The 18,556-nt window shown below is 38.2% G+C and overlaps 1 protein-coding gene and 1 non-coding gene across 2 annotated transcripts; both read left to right on the plus strand.

The window, feature by feature from the left end:
* The first annotated feature begins 3,204 nt into the window (after nucleotides 1-3,204).
* LOC141624405 (small nucleolar RNA R71) lies at nucleotides 3,205-3,311 on the plus strand. The gene has a single exon (XR_012534216.1). It is a non-coding gene; the product is annotated as a small nucleolar RNA R71 (small nucleolar RNA).
* A 6,864-nt stretch (nucleotides 3,312-10,175) lies between these two features.
* LOC141653937 (uncharacterized) lies at nucleotides 10,176-10,712 on the plus strand. The gene has a single exon (XM_074461803.1). It carries the CDS (start codon nucleotides 10,176-10,178, stop codon nucleotides 10,710-10,712), a length of 537 nt encoding a protein of 178 aa, XP_074317904.1.
* The last annotated feature ends 7,844 nt before the right edge of the window (nucleotides 10,713-18,556 follow it).

Below are 18,556 nucleotides of genomic sequence, written 5' to 3' on the forward strand. Positions count from 1 at the left end.
CCTTTGCCTTTGTTGCTTTTGTTGCTCCCTTAGTCCTTGCCATTGATGAATAAACCAAGAAAAGAGTGAAAAATCTTCAATTTCTAGTGCACCCAAATCGATTTAAAGGTGAAAGGCTTTGCCTTTATGAATTCAAAAATCGACTCAAAGGTTGAAGATTTTGTGCTTGGTTTTGATTTTTATTGAAAAAGGAGTGATTGATTTGTTGTTAAAAGGATGTTTTGATTTGATTTTGGTGAATGTTGTTGAGGAATCTTGTTTTTGTGATGGAGAGGATGAGGGTTTTGAGGGTTTATGAGTAGTGTTTTGAGTGAAGATATGAAGAAATGAATGTGGGAGGGGGTTTATAAAACCCGAAAAATTTGAAATGCAGGGGCAAGACGGGCGGTTTTTGCTCGGGACGCCCGGATTTGGCCTATTCTGGGTTGGGAAAAACTCGCCTAAAGACGGGCGTCTTTCAGTGAAGCCGCTCGGATTTGCAAACACGGGACGGGCGTCTTTCAGAGAAGACGGGCGGATTCCTTTACAGGGATTTTTCTTGTTTTCCTCAGCCAAAAGGACGGGCGTCTTCCTTTCAAGACGGGCGGATTTTTGAAGACGGGCGGATTCGAATGCAGGACGCCCGGATTCGTTGACAGTCAGAAATTTCAAAAATTCAGTTCATGGAGGACGGGCGTCTTCTACCCAATATGCCCGGATTGCCTGAAGACGGGCGGATTCTCTTGAATCCGCTCGGATTCTACCCCTTTGTACCCGGATTCAGTTCCATCCGTGTACATTGCATATCCCTTGTCATTCTTCCATTCTTCTTCATATCTCGTGTTCTTCATTGTGGGGGCACTACTAAGGCATGAATAGCCTAGGCAATTGCTATCCCCACACTAAGCTAAAGCACTACACATTAATTGAAATCATTAGTCCCTCCCTCACTTCTCTCAAACATGACAATTATCTTGATCAAGGTATAAAAATCCAAAGATGACAAAAATGCAATATAAGAATTGAAATGCAAGTTAGGGAGTTAGAAATATTTACAAATGGTGGTTTAGGGAGGACTCCACCAAACTCTCATTCTTGATGAGATGTCAAGGGGGCATATCCAAGGTGTTGTTGATGTTGCTCAACACCTTGAAAAAGTAATCAAAAGCTTGTTCATTATCGTGATAAAGTTCTTCAATAGACCTTTGCCCTTGTTGTCGGTCTTGATCGATGGCATTACCAATGTAGGGATTAAACATCCCTTCGAATTCGTCGTCCCAAAGACCACAAAATTCATTAAGCTGATCATTAAAAATCTCTTGATTTGATGGAGACAACTCTCCCAATTTCTTATCTTGGCCAATGAGGCCATCCTCTTCTTCTTTTCTTGACTTTGATGAGCTTTGCAAGCTCTCCTTGTCACAATTCACTTGCTCTTTGAATGGAGCATCTTCAATTTTCTTCTTCCATTGGAGTTCCGACTTCTTCCTATCATCCTTCCGGCTATAATGATCAATCATGAAACACGGTTCATGCAAACGTGGAGCTCTCATAGTCTTGTCAAGATTAAAAGTTATGCTTTCGTCTCCCACTTCTAAAGTGAGCTCTCCATGTTTCACATCAATCACCGCACCCGCGGTGTGTAAGAAAGGTCTTCCTAGGATGATTGGAATGTTGGAATCTTCTTCCATATCAACAATGACAAAGTCCACCGGGATGAAAAACTTCCCAATTCGTACGGGAACATCTTCCCATATCCCTAATGGTGTCTTCGTCGATCTATCGGCCATTTGGAGCGTGATATTGGTGCATTTAAGCTCTCCCATCCCCAACATTTTACTCACCGAGTACGGCATAACACTCACACTAGCCCCTAGATCACACAAGGCTTTGTTGATCGTGGTGTCGCCAATGGTACACGGTATTGAGAAGCTTCTCGGATCCTTTAGTTTTGGAGGTGAACTCCCTTAAAGTATTGCACTACTCACCTTAGTGAAGGCGATAGTCTCAAGTTTCCGGATCGACTTCTTCTTCGTGAGGATGTCTTTCATGTATTTCGCATAGGCCGGCACGTGATTGATTAATTCCGTGAAAGGAATCGAGACTTCCAAATTCTTCACAATTTCCATAAACTTTTCAAGTTGGTCATCAAATTTGGGCTTGGCTTGACGACTTGGAAAAGGAAGTCTAATCACAATGGGCTCCTTCTCCTTGACCTTGTCTTCATTTTTCTTAGAAATCTCTTCTTTTGATGATTCCTCATCTTTGGAGTTTTGCACAATTTCTTCCTTATCACTAGCTTCCACAACTTCATCCTCAACTTGCTTCTTCGGTGCTTCATACCTTGTACCACTTCTCAAGTGAATGGCACTAACCGTTTCATGTCTTGGGGGGTTACTTTGAGGTGGTAATTGCCCCTTTTGTCTTTGTGAGCTTCAAGATGCTAGTTGAGTCAATTGGGTTTCCAACATCTTGGTGTGAGCTAGAATGTTGTTGATGGTGGTTTCCTTTGCTTGACTATCTTTTTGCATTTGAGTGAAAAACTCTTGTTGATTCTTTTGCATTTGGAGGACCGCTTTTTGAACATCAAAACCTTGGTCATTTTGGTGATTGTATGGATTTTGATTTTGGTAACCTTGGTTTTGGTTGTAAAAGGGTCTTTGATTTTGGTTTCTCATGGGAGGTGGGGTGTATGTTGTTTGAGGGTTTTGAACATTTTGGCTTTTGTATGAGAGATTTGGATGGAATTTGGTGTTTTCATTGTAATAGTTGGAATAAGGGGTACCACTCTTGTATGCTTGGAAAGCATTCACTTGTTCATTTGTTCCCCTACATTCACTTTGGTCATGTCCCAAAGTTCCACAATTCTCACATATCCCACTTGGGATTGAGGAAGATGCCGTCATGGTATTAACATGATGCTTTGGTGATTTTGAGGCTTCTTCAAGTCTAGCCATAGCTTTTTCAAACTTTAAATTGATTGTGTCAATGTGAGCACTAAGTTGAGCACCCAATTGAGTAACGGAGTCCACTTCATGCTTTCCTCCTCTAGTAGCCTTGCGAGGTCTACTATATTGTGAGTTATGGACCGCCATTTCCTCAATTTTGTTCCATGTTTGATTGTCATCAAATTCGGTGAACATTTCATTTGATCCCATGTTGAGAATGTTCCTTGAATCTTCATATAGACCGTTCCAAAATTGTTGTACCAAGAACCACTCGCTAAGTCCATGATGAGGACATGAGCGACAAATTCCCTTGAACCGCTCCCAAGCTTCATACAAAGATTCTTCATCCCTTTGCTTAAAACCCGTAATTTGAGCTCTTAGCATGTTAGTCTTTTTCGGTGGGTAGAATTTTTTGTAGAAAGCTAGAGCCAACTTCTTCCAAGAATCAATTCCGAGAGAGGCCTTATCAAGGCCCTTCAACCATTGTTTCACGGTGCCAATTAGAGAAAAAGGAAATAAGACCCATCGAATTTGGTCTTGAGTTACACCGGTTTGAGAAATTGCATCACAATAGTCACAAAAGGTTTCCATATGAGAATGAGGGTCTTCACTAGGCATCCCCCCAAATTGGCTCCTTTCGACTAATTGGATAAAGGCGGATTTGGCAATAAAATTTCCAGTTAGATGTTGTGGTGTGGGAGTACCACTGGGTAGGTTCTCCTCGGTGGGTACGGAATGTGATGAAAACTTAGGCATTGTGGGTTGATTTCGTGTGGTATCTTGTGTTGGGTTCTCCTCACCTTCTCTTGCAAAAGGGTTGATGAACTCAATAGTTGGTTGAATATATACAACCTCACTAATACCTCTCAAATTCCTTCTAGTAAGTCTTCTATTGGTTGTCAAAGTTCTTTCAATTTCACGATCAAAAGGTAACAAATCACCTTGTGACCTTCTAGACATGCAAAATATCAAACAACTCGAAAACAATTAGAACAAACCTTGAGGAGTTTTACTTCCCCAAGGCAAAGAAAGACACAACTAATAACAATATAAGGAAATCTAAATCAAGTTAACACCGTCCCCGGCAACGGCGCCATTTTGATGTGGACAAGAGTTGGTCGTCACACGTCCAATCAAACACAATTTATAGCTTCACAAACAACTCTACAATTAGTAAAGAGGCAAGTAAAGGTCGGATCCCAAGGGACGAGAATTGAGATGAGATTTCTATTGAAACTAGTGGTGTCTTAGGGGTGTCACAATTTGGGTTGATGTAGAAGGTCACTAAACTAAGTAGCAATGAAAGTAAATAAGCAAGATGAATTAAAAGGGTTGTAAACAATTGATAAAAAGCACTAGGGTGTCATGGGGTCATAGGGGAATCATGGGAATTGATCATACAAACATGTTCTCAAATTATAAGCAAGCAATTATTGTTGTGATGGATTGAGTTGGGTTATATCTTACAATCCTAGGAAAGTTTGGGTCCCGGAGCCGAATCGATTAGATTGTACAACACCTACAAGCCGACTTAATCTTCCCTACTCAACAACATGCATGGTCTAATGAGACTCGAGTTGGTTTATGTCTTAAAAGTCTCATTGAAAAGATAGGTGATGGGTAAAAAATGCAAGGATTCATAGGCTCGCATTTCATCAAACATAACATGTGCATGAGTTGAGATCAAAACAAGCAAGCAAATAAACCATGAAAGCATATTAATTTAAGCATGAATCATTCCCCATGTTGGTTTCCCCTAATTACCCATTAACCCTAACTAGGTGACTACTCACTCATTATCATGTTGATCATGCTAGCAAGGTTGTCAATCATAGCAACAAAATGAAACATGATGAATAAATGAAAGTAATTAACAATGATTAAAAAGGGATTAAGAGGATTATACCTATTAATGATTCCAATAATAAAGCAAATAATAAAAGAAGTACTTGATGCTTGATTGAGAGGTTGTCAATCTCCCAATAATAACCCAAATAATCTTCAATTACCCAAAATAAAGGATGAACAAAAGAGAGATTAAGGAAATAAAACTTGTATTAAAACTTGATTAATTGTTGATTACAAAACTAAAGAGAGATTTGATTGATATTAACTACTCTAAGAATTGATAAGAAGAACATGCTCTTCTAATTAGACTAATGGGGTATTTATAGTGGAAATTAGGTGGATGCATTAGGGTTAACTAAGGGCTAAACTAGTAATTACACTTTTTAGATTTGAGCAGGGAGACGCCGGTATTTTTCGAAGGAAGGGCTTCTTTCACGGAGGCTTGAAGAAACGGATTTGTGTTGGGCTGGAATCCGTGCGTCTTAGGCACGGGACGGGCGGATTCGTGGGGCTTTGCCCGGGCGTCTTCAAGGGAATCCGGGCGTCTTCTGGGCTTGCTGCCCGGGCGTCTTTGGCAGAAGACGCACGTATTGTGCTGTGGAGGACGGGCGGATTCAGGGCAATCCGCACGGATTGCTGCTCATCTTTGTTCCTTCTTCTTTTCTTCCCTTTTCTTCATAAAATCCTTGGGGATTTCCTTGGGGATGCAAGGATCCTTTCTCGTCATTGCCCAACTACTATAATATGTACAAAGGCCTTCTAATCTTGTCTCTCCTTGATGCTTGGTCATTGAATTCAATCAATTTAGTCTCGTTTTTGCCATGAAAATGCAAGATTCTTACTCCTTTCCTACCAAGGGATCAAAATCTCAAAGAATATGCAAAACAAAGAACTAAAGACAATAAATGACCCAAATATGCACTAAAAAGCATGGGAACAAGGCTAATTCGGGGGCTAAATATGCGCTAATTATGGTCACATCACTTAGCATGACTCGACGATACAAAAGAGTGTGACGCCCCCGAATAAAACAAAACAAAGGTATAAACATCATTAACAAGAAAGGTATCCGTGATCACGTGAGCAACATCCTCGGCAGCTTTCTTGTCCATCATGAATAACTTGCCACTGGTCTTTTGTCCACCTCCCTGGACTGTACTAGCTGAAGTAAATGGCATGGCAGCTGACCCCTGATTGTTTTTAGCTGCCGGTTTCTGATAAGAGTTACCGCCATTGCGGTTAGATCCACCGTTGTTGTTACTCTGACCTTCTTGGTTATTCCATGACCCAGCCGGCATGTTGCTAGCAAAACTCTGAGATGGACCCTACGAGAAACTCCCCTGCGACGGTCTCTGAATACCTCTCCCCACAACACTAGTACACTCATGCCTCTTGTGGCCCATACCGCCACAGTTATAGAAGAGAGATTCCAGCTACTACCACTACCACCACGACCACGCCCATAAGAAGCTTCACTACTAAAACCCGATCCCGATGAATAAGCCCTCGCCTGGTTATAGTTACCCTTCTTGTAACTGGACTGACCACCACCCTTACTCTCAGCCTTTCTCTTCTCAGGACCCCTCTCCTTGTTCTCCTTGGCCATCTCGACCAATCTCTCAGCTCTCCCTGCTCGCTCATAAACTTCCTTAACATCTGTAAGGACCCGAACTGGTAGCTTCTCCATTATCTTATAAGTCAAGCCCTTCTTAAACTTCAGCGCCAAGTTCTTCTGATTCAGCCCCATATCCTCTGCATACCTCGACTTCTCATTAAACTTATAATAGTACTCACCCACAGTCATATCTGGGGTCATTTTAAAATCATCAAACTCCTCCCTCAGCTTACTATGAACATGTTCAGGTACAAACTCCCGGTGCATAGCTCTCTTAAACTCACTCCATGGTATAGCTCACTTCCCCTGCTTCAGATACAAATCTAAGGCACTCTTCCTTACCTTATCCCACCACTCTCATGCAGCATCTCTCAAGTAGAATGCAGCTTGTTCCACCTTGAAGTCCTCGGGACAATGAACCACATTCAAGATGTTCTTCATCTCCCTATGCCAATTGTCGAGCAAAATTGGCGCACCGGTACCCATATACTCTTTTGGGTTAAAGCGGGCTATCGTAGTCCTCATCTAGGCAAAGTCCACCCCGGCCTCTTTATCTTTCCAAAATTTCTTTAGGGCCGTGGTAAGCGCCTCTTGATGCTCAAGCATCTTGGCTATCTCATCTACATTCATCTCCTGCGCCCTAGTATACAAAGCAGATCTCTTTGGCGGCATCTTTAAGCTATAAGAGGATAGACAAACGTAAGCACATAGCCTACGGCTCAAAGCATATACAACCTATACCAAACACACTTGATCGAGTAACTAAAACCACTCGATCGAGTTGAGGTCACTCGATCGAATTGTCCACTTACTCGATCGAGTACCTCAACTCCAGAGCCTGACAAGAACGTACAAGAAAACACACTCGATCGAGCCCCAAACGTACTCGATCGAGTAGCCCCCACTCGATCGAGTGCTCCACTTAGTCGATCGAGTGCCCCAAAACAGCGTTACTGCCCAACTTTATCATATACCCACTCGATCGAGCTCAGCCCACTCGATCGAGTCCAACCAACTCGATCGAGTATCCCCCACTCGATCGAGTCATGCTGACTCTCTAGCTACCCGCACGCTTTAACTCAATAACTTTTCGCAACAACTTATATATATATATATATATATATATATATATATATATATATATATATATATATATATATATATATATATATATATATATACACACACACACACACACACACATATAAAACGCAACATCCTATTCACATATTACTATAATGCCACAATACAAATCATCCATCATGCAACTTCATCATTCACAACAACATATTATCATATAAGCTACCTCACCTTTCTCCACCACATCCTCCATTCCTCCACATCATTTAACCAATAATATATATAACACATCATCCAATATATGCAATAGAACATAAATAAACACATAGCGGTCCCATGACACCCCATAGTGACCGGTTCAAAGTTGTAGGGCGAGTCCGCGACTTTAGGACGTCTCTTAAGTCTTTGCATTAGATCCTAATAACTCCAACCCGGGTTCATTTTAGTTTGACTCCCTAGATTCATTGGATTCATTAGTTACAGGTTCCAAAATCGTCGCTCTGATACCACTTTGTAACACCCCCATACACCAAGGTGTCTTACCAAGACCACCTAATGCATAGAAGTGCTACCATCTCGGTTACCCGAGACAATGTATATCAGATTGACCATAAATGAACGTACTTTATTAAATAAGTTTAAAGTGATACATATCCAAACCAAAACTGTCTAATGAAATACAAATGTTCCAAATCCAAAACCAACTAAATAAAAATATAAGTTCAAGACACAGCGGAAGACTCTCGTGACACGTGATGACTCTATCCCAGCAATCCCTTGCGCAATCCATCTCATACCTGCTCAATAACTGCTCACCATCCCCAAATGGATCACTACAGTTTTAAAAACAATTATCGGGGTCGGTTACTGATTACACAATATAAGATAAACAAGATAACAACACATATGACCATCCAACTCCGTCACATCTCCACACACCTGACTGCACACTAAAGTGTGTAGTCCTCCTAGAATACCCGTCGCAACAGATATTCTGCACCGCCAGTGGGGGACCGCAGCCGTACCCACCAAATCCCCGCTCATCAACTCAGAGCGAAAACCCAAGTTCCTTAATGTGCACATCCCCTCTTGTGGCGGGTTCCACAAGGGGCGAATTAAGGGCGTGAAGCCACTCCCGCAAGTGACTCCACTCAGCCAAGGATGCGCCTCGCGAACCACAGACAAACACATCCAACCAACTATACAACAACAATCACCAATTACAATACCAATATGATAAGATCAACAACAATCACAATCATCACCAATCAACTGTCAAACACCATGTAATCAATAACCGAGTAGGGAAACCCTACCTGGAATGGCAAATCACCAAGATCGTCACAAATCAGCTATTCAAAACTACTCCTCTACGAAAGCACCTCCTATAATCACATAATCATAACATTACTGTCTAACAATCACCAAACTCCCAAAATCCCCCAAATTACCTAATTAGGATTTCAATCAAAAACAATGAAACGATATAAAAATCATACTAGAATCTTACCCACGATGTGACGGTCTCAACGGAGTAAAGAACATAATGATCCGACGACTCTAGCCTCTATGATTTGATAGCAATGAGAAAGAGAAAGCAACGTAACTTGTTTAAGCTTTGTGAGGTTTTTAGAAAAAGGTAAAAGTGAAAAAAAACTGACGGAAGTGTTTATATATCTTTCTCGCATTGTTAACAAAACCCGACAAAATAACCCGTAAGACTGACTTACTCGATCGAGTACATCACCTACTCGATCGAGTGCCCCCTACTCGATCGAGTAACACACATACTCGATCGAGTACCCTTCAGCAGTACACTGTTTCGACACCAAAACTCACTTACTCGATAGAGTAAGCCTCACTCGATAGAGTACCCAACAGTACAGAAAACCGTAGTCTTATATGCACAAAGTTCAAATCCTTTGACGTTGATCAAATACCAAGAGACTTAAACACCCAAGCTGATGCCCTAGCCAGCCTGGGATCAAATTTTAGCCCTGCTGTATTTAACAAAATACCCATTATTCACTTGCTTGAACCAACCATCACTAGGCCTGATCATACTAGTCCCATCATTGAAGACACAAATTTCTGGACCAAACCATACTATGATTGGCTCCTGCAGGGGATATTACCCCAGGACAGACATGAAGCAAGAGCCCTTAAAATTAAATCTTCTACTTATACTATCATCAATAAGACGTTGTTTAAAAAGTCTCAGGCTGGACCTTACCTGTGATACCTGGAACCACACGAGGCCAAACAAGTCATTGAGGACATACATGATGGATAATGCGTAAATCATATAGGAAGTAGAAGCCTGGCAAACAAAGTCCTAAGGACAGGCTATTTCTGGCCAACCCTAAGGGCCGATTGCCTGGCATACGGCTTGAAATGTGAGGCATGCCAGCTTCACTCTCCGTTTATTCACCAGCCATCTGAACTTCTACATTCCATCTCAGCTCCCTGACCATTCATGAAATGGGGGATGGGCATTGTAGGCAAATTACCACAAGGCCCTAGGAAAAAACTTTTATATGTTGGCTATGACTGATTACTTTTCAAAGTGGATAGAAGCTGATTCATACAGGCAAGTCAAAGAAAATGATGTCATATCATTTATCAAGAGAAATATCATATGTCGTTATAGCATCCCCTCAGAAATAGTTTGTGACAACGGCACACAATTCGTGGGAAAGAGAACAATGGCCTTCTGTGCACAATGGAACATCAACCTGGCTACACCTGGCTATCCAAAACCAAACGTTCAGGCCAAAACCAGCAACAAAGTAGTGATCAGTTGCCTGAAAAAGAAGCTAAAGCAAAGAAAAGGCAGATGTACTGAAGAACTCCCTCTAGTCCTCTGGTCTGACAGAACTACACCTAAAACATCAACTAGCAAGACACCCTACTCCCTGGTCTATGGCTGTGAGGCAGTCATTCCAGCAGAAATTCATGTGCCTACCTCCATATGTAGCCTGAATACTATCGAGGAAAACAAGCCGTTAATGCAAGATAGCCTGACCTTGGCTGAAGAACTAAGAGATGCAGCCAGGATCAGAATAGCATCCTATCAACAAACAGTAGCCAGAAGCTACAACAAGAATGTTCATATCAGGGTATTCAGGGAAAGGGGACATAGTCCTACGAAACATTTTTCCAAATACAAAAGACAAGACCGCAGGCAAACTTGCCCCTGTATGGGAAGGGCCTTACTGTTAGATTCATTAATCTCTTATTAGACACTTCTAATAACAATGTGTTTATTAGTTAAGTCATAAACTAAAAGGATCTTATGCATGCAAAATATTAAAATTCAAAGTAAGAAGAAAACGATTAATCTTACATTGAGGGCCGAATGGATTATACTAATCGGTCTCCTACTAATTAGTCTTCTTAAGTAAATCCAAGTGCTCCAACAAAAACCCTTAGATTCAATAGTGGAATCTACTCCTCAAGGATTATACCAAGGAAATCACTCTTAATACAAGTACTAATTTTGTTAATAGAAATTAGTATTTGTGTCTTAAAATAACAACTAATATTATTAAGTTACTACTTCTAGTAATGAGAGAAATAATATTAGAGATTGTGAGATTTTTCTTTCTTGTATGTTCAAAACAATTAGAGAGATAAGTTATTAACAAAGTAATAATCTTATATGAATGAATTGTGTAAATTAGAAGAGAAAAACTCTCCCAATTCACAAGGGTGGCCGGGTAGCATAGGGGAAAAGTGCCCAATGCTTTTGCAAGTTTCTCTTCTCAAGAGTTTAGGCATGCAAACCTATCATTTGTAGGTTATGATTATGTTTCCATTTAATTAAATAAAGAAAACACAACTAACCCCTATAATCCCCATTTACACGGCACACCCATTTAAAATGGGTCCATTTTAAGTTTGTAAAATGTCAATTTGTGTAGTGTGATATTTTGGACATGTTAATATACATGTAATTTAAATAATGCATTTTTAACTTATTAAAAATCATTATATAAACAAAATAAATCACATACAAAAATTAACTAGTAATTCACAATTACAAGCACTTAAAATGGGTCATAGAATTATAAATCACAATAACTTGTATTTATAATAAACCATTCATCCTTATTTTAATTGTTTCATAAACAATAAATAAACCTAAGTAATAAAACAATTTAATTACTTAATATGAACCATATTTAATCGAATTACAATAAGATACGTAATCTCACTCACAAAATCATTTGTTCAATTTTAAGGAATTAATTAACTTATATCAATCATACAATTAATTAATTAATCAAATAAGAATGTTTCCCTAGAGGTATGACCTTAAAGGATCAACTGATCACCACCGTCACACGGCAATAATGTCAAACTCTAGTAAGCCAATCATTACCGATTAATGTAGATCAGTTGACAATAAAATATTACTTTCCCTTAGTATTCTTAATATGAGATTTAAATATGTGATCGCATTATTGTCGAGGACACATACTCCAACAATCTCCCACTTGTCTGCGACAAGTGTGCGTCACCAATTCTCTTGTCCTATTACTATCTCCCACTCAATGCAAGGTGTCTTGCAGGTCGTACTTGCATTTGATCATATCAAGAGTGGTTTCCTTGATCTGGAGAATAACTGTCAGACCGAAATTATCTACCATAGATACCTTCCTAGCGTGGCCACGCATTTCCAGTTCATTACTCCTCGAGTGGCCTTGAGATATAAGATAACTCTGACGGGGATGGACAATTCCTATCGCATTGTTCCTTTCGAATAGCCACAACTCATCATGACCCAAAACATGCCCATAAGACCCCAATTACGAAGGTCGTAGAACACAAATTAAAGTCACTCTGAAACTGTGCTATCTTAGGCGAACAGTCTTTAGTCAAAGAATCGACTCATAAGAATACTATAGTAGCTCTCGCCACGACCAGGCTATAAAAATTTCCAGAACTCTATAAGCGGTCAGAAGCCCGACAGAGTGTCCCTCACAGTCTGTCTATGTGATCGACTAGTCATCTCTCATGACTCTATGGCACTTGAACTTGCCATCAATTGCATCACACTCCAGTTACTTCGAGTTGTCACCTCATATAAGTAACTAGGGGAAAATACTATATTAATCCAGTTCACTTTAATGGGCTTCAAAATTGTCTCAACAACCCATTTGGATGTAACAAAATACAAGGTGAGTTAACGATAGCTCAAACGATAAATGTGATTATCACACACGAGTAGTCAATACCATATTACTACTCTATGTCTTATAATCATAAGTGTACTTATGCACTTGCCAAACACAATAAAAGTTTAGCTTTTGAACATACCATGTGTCCAAGTGTTCAAACTTTGTGAATTGTGATTTCCTTCAATTTCATGTTATCCCTTATAGCATGAATTTTACTAAGTACACGTCAAGTTTTCATACGAGATTCAGGTTCTTTAACTTGAAAGAAGCTCCCATTATTATCACATAACCTGTGATGTGGATATTTGTGGACAATACTACTCATAGTCATCAAGGCAGGCCACCTAATCACAACGTACTTAGGTTCATTTCGTAGTATCTTGCAATGAATGACAATAAAATACCCTTTCTAGTCATTTACTCCTTAGGTCAATAAAACCAGCCTAGGATTTTTACAAATCCAAATGAGTTTGGAAACTTGAGCTTGTGTATCCTTTTAACACACAACTTAATATACTTCCAAACATCAGAACAGAGCATGAGTTCTCCTTGAAAATTCATGACGGTTCCTTAAGGCATACCAATGACTCTCATTTGGGTTAACTTGTTATCGACTCATCATGCTCCAAGCATGCGATTCATCTAAGACATGTGCATTTGGCATACATGATAATTTTAATGGCGGAAACATTAGTAATCGATTCCATGTAGGCAACAGTTCTTAGGTTCATGTGAATGATCATAACTCTATGATGATTCAATTATTCATCAATATGAACAACCTACTTAACTGGTTGATATTATTAAGATGAAGGATCATTATCAACAAAAGATACCCATCTAAGTGCCAATCCAACATCCCATGTTTTAATAGATTTGCATAATGTCTAATTTCATCTAGAATTGAAAACTTAAATACTTCTTAATGAAGGACAGTATTTGCTCGTCATTCCCAATGAGTAACATGTTATACAATTCATAAAGGATGATTGCTCCCAATAAACTTCATGTCCAAACATGACTGTTACTAACTCCCACTCAATCTCACATGTCTCGTTATTGACAACTCATTCGAAACATTACATGAATTGGAATGATCATTGCTCTTCTAAGTATTAGTTAAAACCATAAATGTTATTCACATATCCCCTTAAAAATGCCCATCTGGAAAGTGGTTTCAATACCTTACTTATTTTCATAATGAGGTATAGCAATGATTTGAATCTTTAGCATAGTTAACAATTAGCTTAGCTTTCGTAGACATCGACATGCCTCTCTATACAACTCTTAATCATAAATTTCTATTTACTTTGGATTGGCCTCAACAATCTCAAATAAATCTATTTACTTGCATAGATTCCATTTTTAGTTTCATGAGGCTCTTAAGTAAAATATCGAATTTTAAAATCTCTAGTTATATCCCTCTATATATCAAAATCTTATATTCCAAGAACATCTTCTTTTGGTCTCCTCGCGTAGTTCCCTTAAGAATATCTTCTTTTGGTCTAGTTAACAATTAGCTTAGCTTTCGTAGACATCGACATGCCTCTCTATGCAACTCTTAATCATAAATTTCTATTTACTTTGGATTGGTCTCAACAATCTCAAATAAATCTATTTACTTGCATAGATTCCATTTTTAGTTTCATGAGGCTCTTAAGTAAAATATCGAATTTTAAAATCTCTAGTTATATCCCTCCATAGATCAAAATCTTATATTCTAAGAACATCTTCTTTTGGTCTCCTCACGTAGTTCCCTTAAGAACATCTTCTTTTGGTCTCCTCACGTAGTTCCCTTCTAATCAAGGTTTGTGGCTAGATTCACTCCCACTATATCTTTAGGAGAAAAGCATTTTTTTCTCCAAAGATAGCTTTTAAGCCACAAACAATGATGGTGAAGGAGGAAAACATATCACATATCAACTTTATAGTGATTTGTTTGAGACAATTTGGAAAAATAAGATAGACTAGATGATTTAAACTTGATAGCTGTAAAAATAAGGTTGGCAATATTCCCTAGTGTGAGTTCAATAACTCAATATAACTTTATAATTGATCTTATATAAGTAAGTTGTGACTTTCATCACAATGGCATAAGGAGAATCGAATTCATAGCTCATGGACATATAATGACTCAATCATTATAATTGTCTATTTGATCAATTTAAGTCGATAATCTTATGTTTCTAGATGCAAGTAGTGTATGATGACAAATTTTAGAACAAGCGATACGATAAAGTAAGTGACTTGGGTTGCAAACCAAGTCACCAATATCCAAAATACAACCATTGTTTAAGGAAACAACAAAATTTCCAAGTCGAACGAGGAAATTAAAATAGTTCTAAAATTTCAAAATGCAACATGAAAATAAAGACAAAGCAAAATAAAGCTAAGCTTCCATCGATCTAGCACCATGGGCGGCTACATCTAGCTTCCCTCAAGATCTTCTGGGCTTGTTTTTCTTTGCCCTTGTCCTTGCTTGGATGCCCTAATTACAATAAGAAGGGTAATCATCACAACTTGTATCAAAATAGCAAAGTTGAGATCGAAACATAAAAGATAGGGATAGTTATTTACCTACTGGAATAACCTTTCCAGACTTTATATCGCCAAGGTACTTTGGACAATTTCTCTTCCAATGCCCAACACCATTACAATAGTGGCATTTGTCCCCAGACGGGGCACCCTTCTTTGGCTTAGAGGAGTTAGCTTCACAAGCCTTTCCTTTGTTCTTGTAGGGAGTTTGCTTCTTTTCCTTGTTGCCACCTTTCTTGAAATTCCCATTGCTCTTATGATTAATGTTGAGCACATCCTTGGTGGTGCTAACACTTAGCCCCATGTCCCTCTCGACTTGCACAAGTATTTTGTGCAATTCATCGAGGGAAACTTTCAAGTTTTGCATATTAAAATTCACCCTGAATTGAACATATGCCTTAACCTTGTTCAAGGAATGAAGAATTCGATCAATGATGAGTTCCTCGGAAATTTCTACCTTTTGCATTTTTAAGGTCTCAACATGCTCCATCAACTTGAGCACATGAGGGCTAACCTTTTGGCCCTCCTTGATGTTGAGATCAAAGAATGCGGATGCCGCTTCATATTGAATGATCCTCTGAGCTTGTGAAAACATGGTCACAAGCTTCGTATAGATCTCATATGCGGTGCTAAACTTTATAGCACTTCTTTGGAGTTCGGCCTCCATAGAGAAGATCAACACATTTTTTATCGCGGACGACTCCTTTTTGGTAAGTCTCATAGGCTTGCCTAGTGGCGGGAGTAGACCTAGCGTTAGGTGCGGCGGGAGAGGCCTCGGTAAGGTAACGAAGTTTGTCGTCACCCTCCGCGGCCAAGCAAAGTTGAGCGTCCCAATCGGCGAAGTTGGACCCATTCTTTTCTAATTTACAACGACCCATGAAGGATCGGAGCCATGAAACATTGGTGAGAGTGTTCGAACTAGTGGTTGCGGATGAAATTGGAGTTGCCATTGCAATTGAGAAAACAGTTTCGACTACAAAATAGGAAGTGAAGGAATTACTAAACATCTATCATTTTAATAATACTTGTAAACATTTTAAACAAGTTTTAAGCATTTATATAGTGACATGTACCCAACTATTATAAACACGGTGAGCCGATTCATCCCATAGTTAATATAACTCGGTGGATTAACTCTTTAATCGATTCTACTTCTAGAATTCTCGGTCGATAAAATTACTTTAATATTTATCTTTAGCCCGGAACACATGCGACTACGGTCACGAATACGTCCGTTGAGCTCAATCCAAATTTCGATGTAATAACATTTTACTACCCACTTACCCAACGTAACAAGTTTAGCACCCCGGTGAGCCGAGCCTACTTCCTTATGAAATTGGGATTCAGTGGTTCTACTATTTCGTAAGGCTAATTCTCAATTATTATTTAATGAGAGGTCATGTGAATTTATTATCTATCTCGTTTTAAGTGAACCAAAGCGGTGAACTACGATAATCATAATTGACACGGTCGATGACTCGATAAAATAATATGCATGTGTAGTTATGGCAATTCGGCTATGCATGCAAACATATAAAAGAAATGCAAAGCAAAAAGATAAAATCCTAGTATGGCCTTCCTAAAATAGTAAATCTAATAAACTATTTTACAAATTCGGAAACCAACTCCTTTGGTCCCTTGAACTTCATTTGGCACGCATTCCAAGGCAAGACCGTCTTTGTCGGAACGCCTTCTTGAACGACACCGTCTTCAAGGAACTCCGGGATAAATAAATTACATAGCTTTTGTACTTTATACATTATAAAAGGAAAAACTAAAAATAAAAAATAAAAGTGATACGAGATCACATTAAATACAACTGAATCGATATCCCGATTCATTTCGGGAAATATCAATTAAAAACTAAGGTCATACTAAGTACAAATTACATAATTCAAAATTATATAAAATTAAAATATGACAATCATAATAAAAATGCAGCATTAATATATGTATGAAACATGCCATGTGATGTGCCAAATCGCCCTATTTAAGCTAATATCGTATATTCGGTCCGGTTTTATGCATTATTGTGACTATTAACTTATTAAAATCACACAATACTACATAAATCAAATATATGTCCAAGTTAATTACCCCAACCTTCTTAGGACTCAAAAATTTAGTCTTCACTAAATATTTGACAATAATTCAACTTGATATTTTATTATTGCTCTTTAACACTATTATTCATAATAATAAGGAAATAATTCCCAAAAAGTTATAAAAATTCGAAAATTTCAAAATCATAATTTTGTATATTCTGGAAAATTCCAAACATTCCAAAACTTTAATAAAAAATTGCCCTTAAATTATTTTAATTTATTTCACAAATAAATCGTATAAAACATAATTTTAACCCTTTAATTCCAAATTAAATATAAAATTATGCAATAAATCAAACTTAAAATTTTGAATATTCTAAATAAGTTTCTAGAACCTGGAAATGACAATTTTTAAGTCAAAAAATCGAATTTTTATATTAATGACTATTAAAGTTGCTTCTTATCAATTTATGTAACACCCCGGCCCAAACCGGGTCGGGAGCGGTTACTTATGATAGCTCTCCAGGCTGTGTACATGACCCACAGATCAACACGAGTCCTTTATAGCGCATTTTGTCCTCACTCATACGCATCCCGGGAACCTTCCCAAGAGGTCACCCATCCTAAGACTACTCTCAGCCAAGCACGCTTAACTGAGGGATTCTTTTGCATGGATGACCATAAAAGAAAGTGCACTTTGTTGATATGAGTAGTACTTCCAATCCCTTTAAGCACTAGTCATTTAAGCTTATCACTGGACCTCTTCAATTAACGTGGGGTGTTACAATTTATATCCCATAAAAATTAATAACCATTCAAATCATACGAAATTTAACATAAAATCTTAGATCTGATGTTCGTATCATATATACAACATTGGGATAAATTTTCATGTCATAAAATTCATTTTAGCTATTTTTGCTAAAATAGTCACTATTTATGTGATTTTTATATCTAAAAATCATAAATCATGCAAAATAAAACCATTTCATCCCATAGTTTAAGTACAGTGTGTAAATGTTTCATGTGACAACATACTAAAATTTCAAAGTCATTAACGAAGTCTAACCATTTTTAACCAAAATACCTTTATTTAATCAATTTTTATCATCTAAAAATCATAAAACATGCAATATAAAGCCATTTTATACGAAATTTTACATACAATGTGTAAAATATGCATGTGAGGTCATGTAAATATTTCAAGGTCAGAATCATAGTCAAACTAATTTTAGCATTTTAAGTGATATTTTATTCAATAAAATGTAATAAAAATACTAAAAATCATATTAAAGAGCAATAAAATACCATAAATCATCAAAA

This window comes from Silene latifolia, chromosome 1, assembly GCF_048544455.1.
Source record: "Silene latifolia isolate original U9 population chromosome 1, ASM4854445v1, whole genome shotgun sequence".
NCBI lineage: Eukaryota > Viridiplantae > Streptophyta > Magnoliopsida > Caryophyllales > Caryophyllaceae > Silene > Silene latifolia.

Coding starts and splice junctions, on each gene's coding strand:
- LOC141653937 (XM_074461803.1), top strand. CDS start 10,176: ATGGCCTTCTGTGCACAATGGAACATCAACCTGGCTACACCTGGCTAT.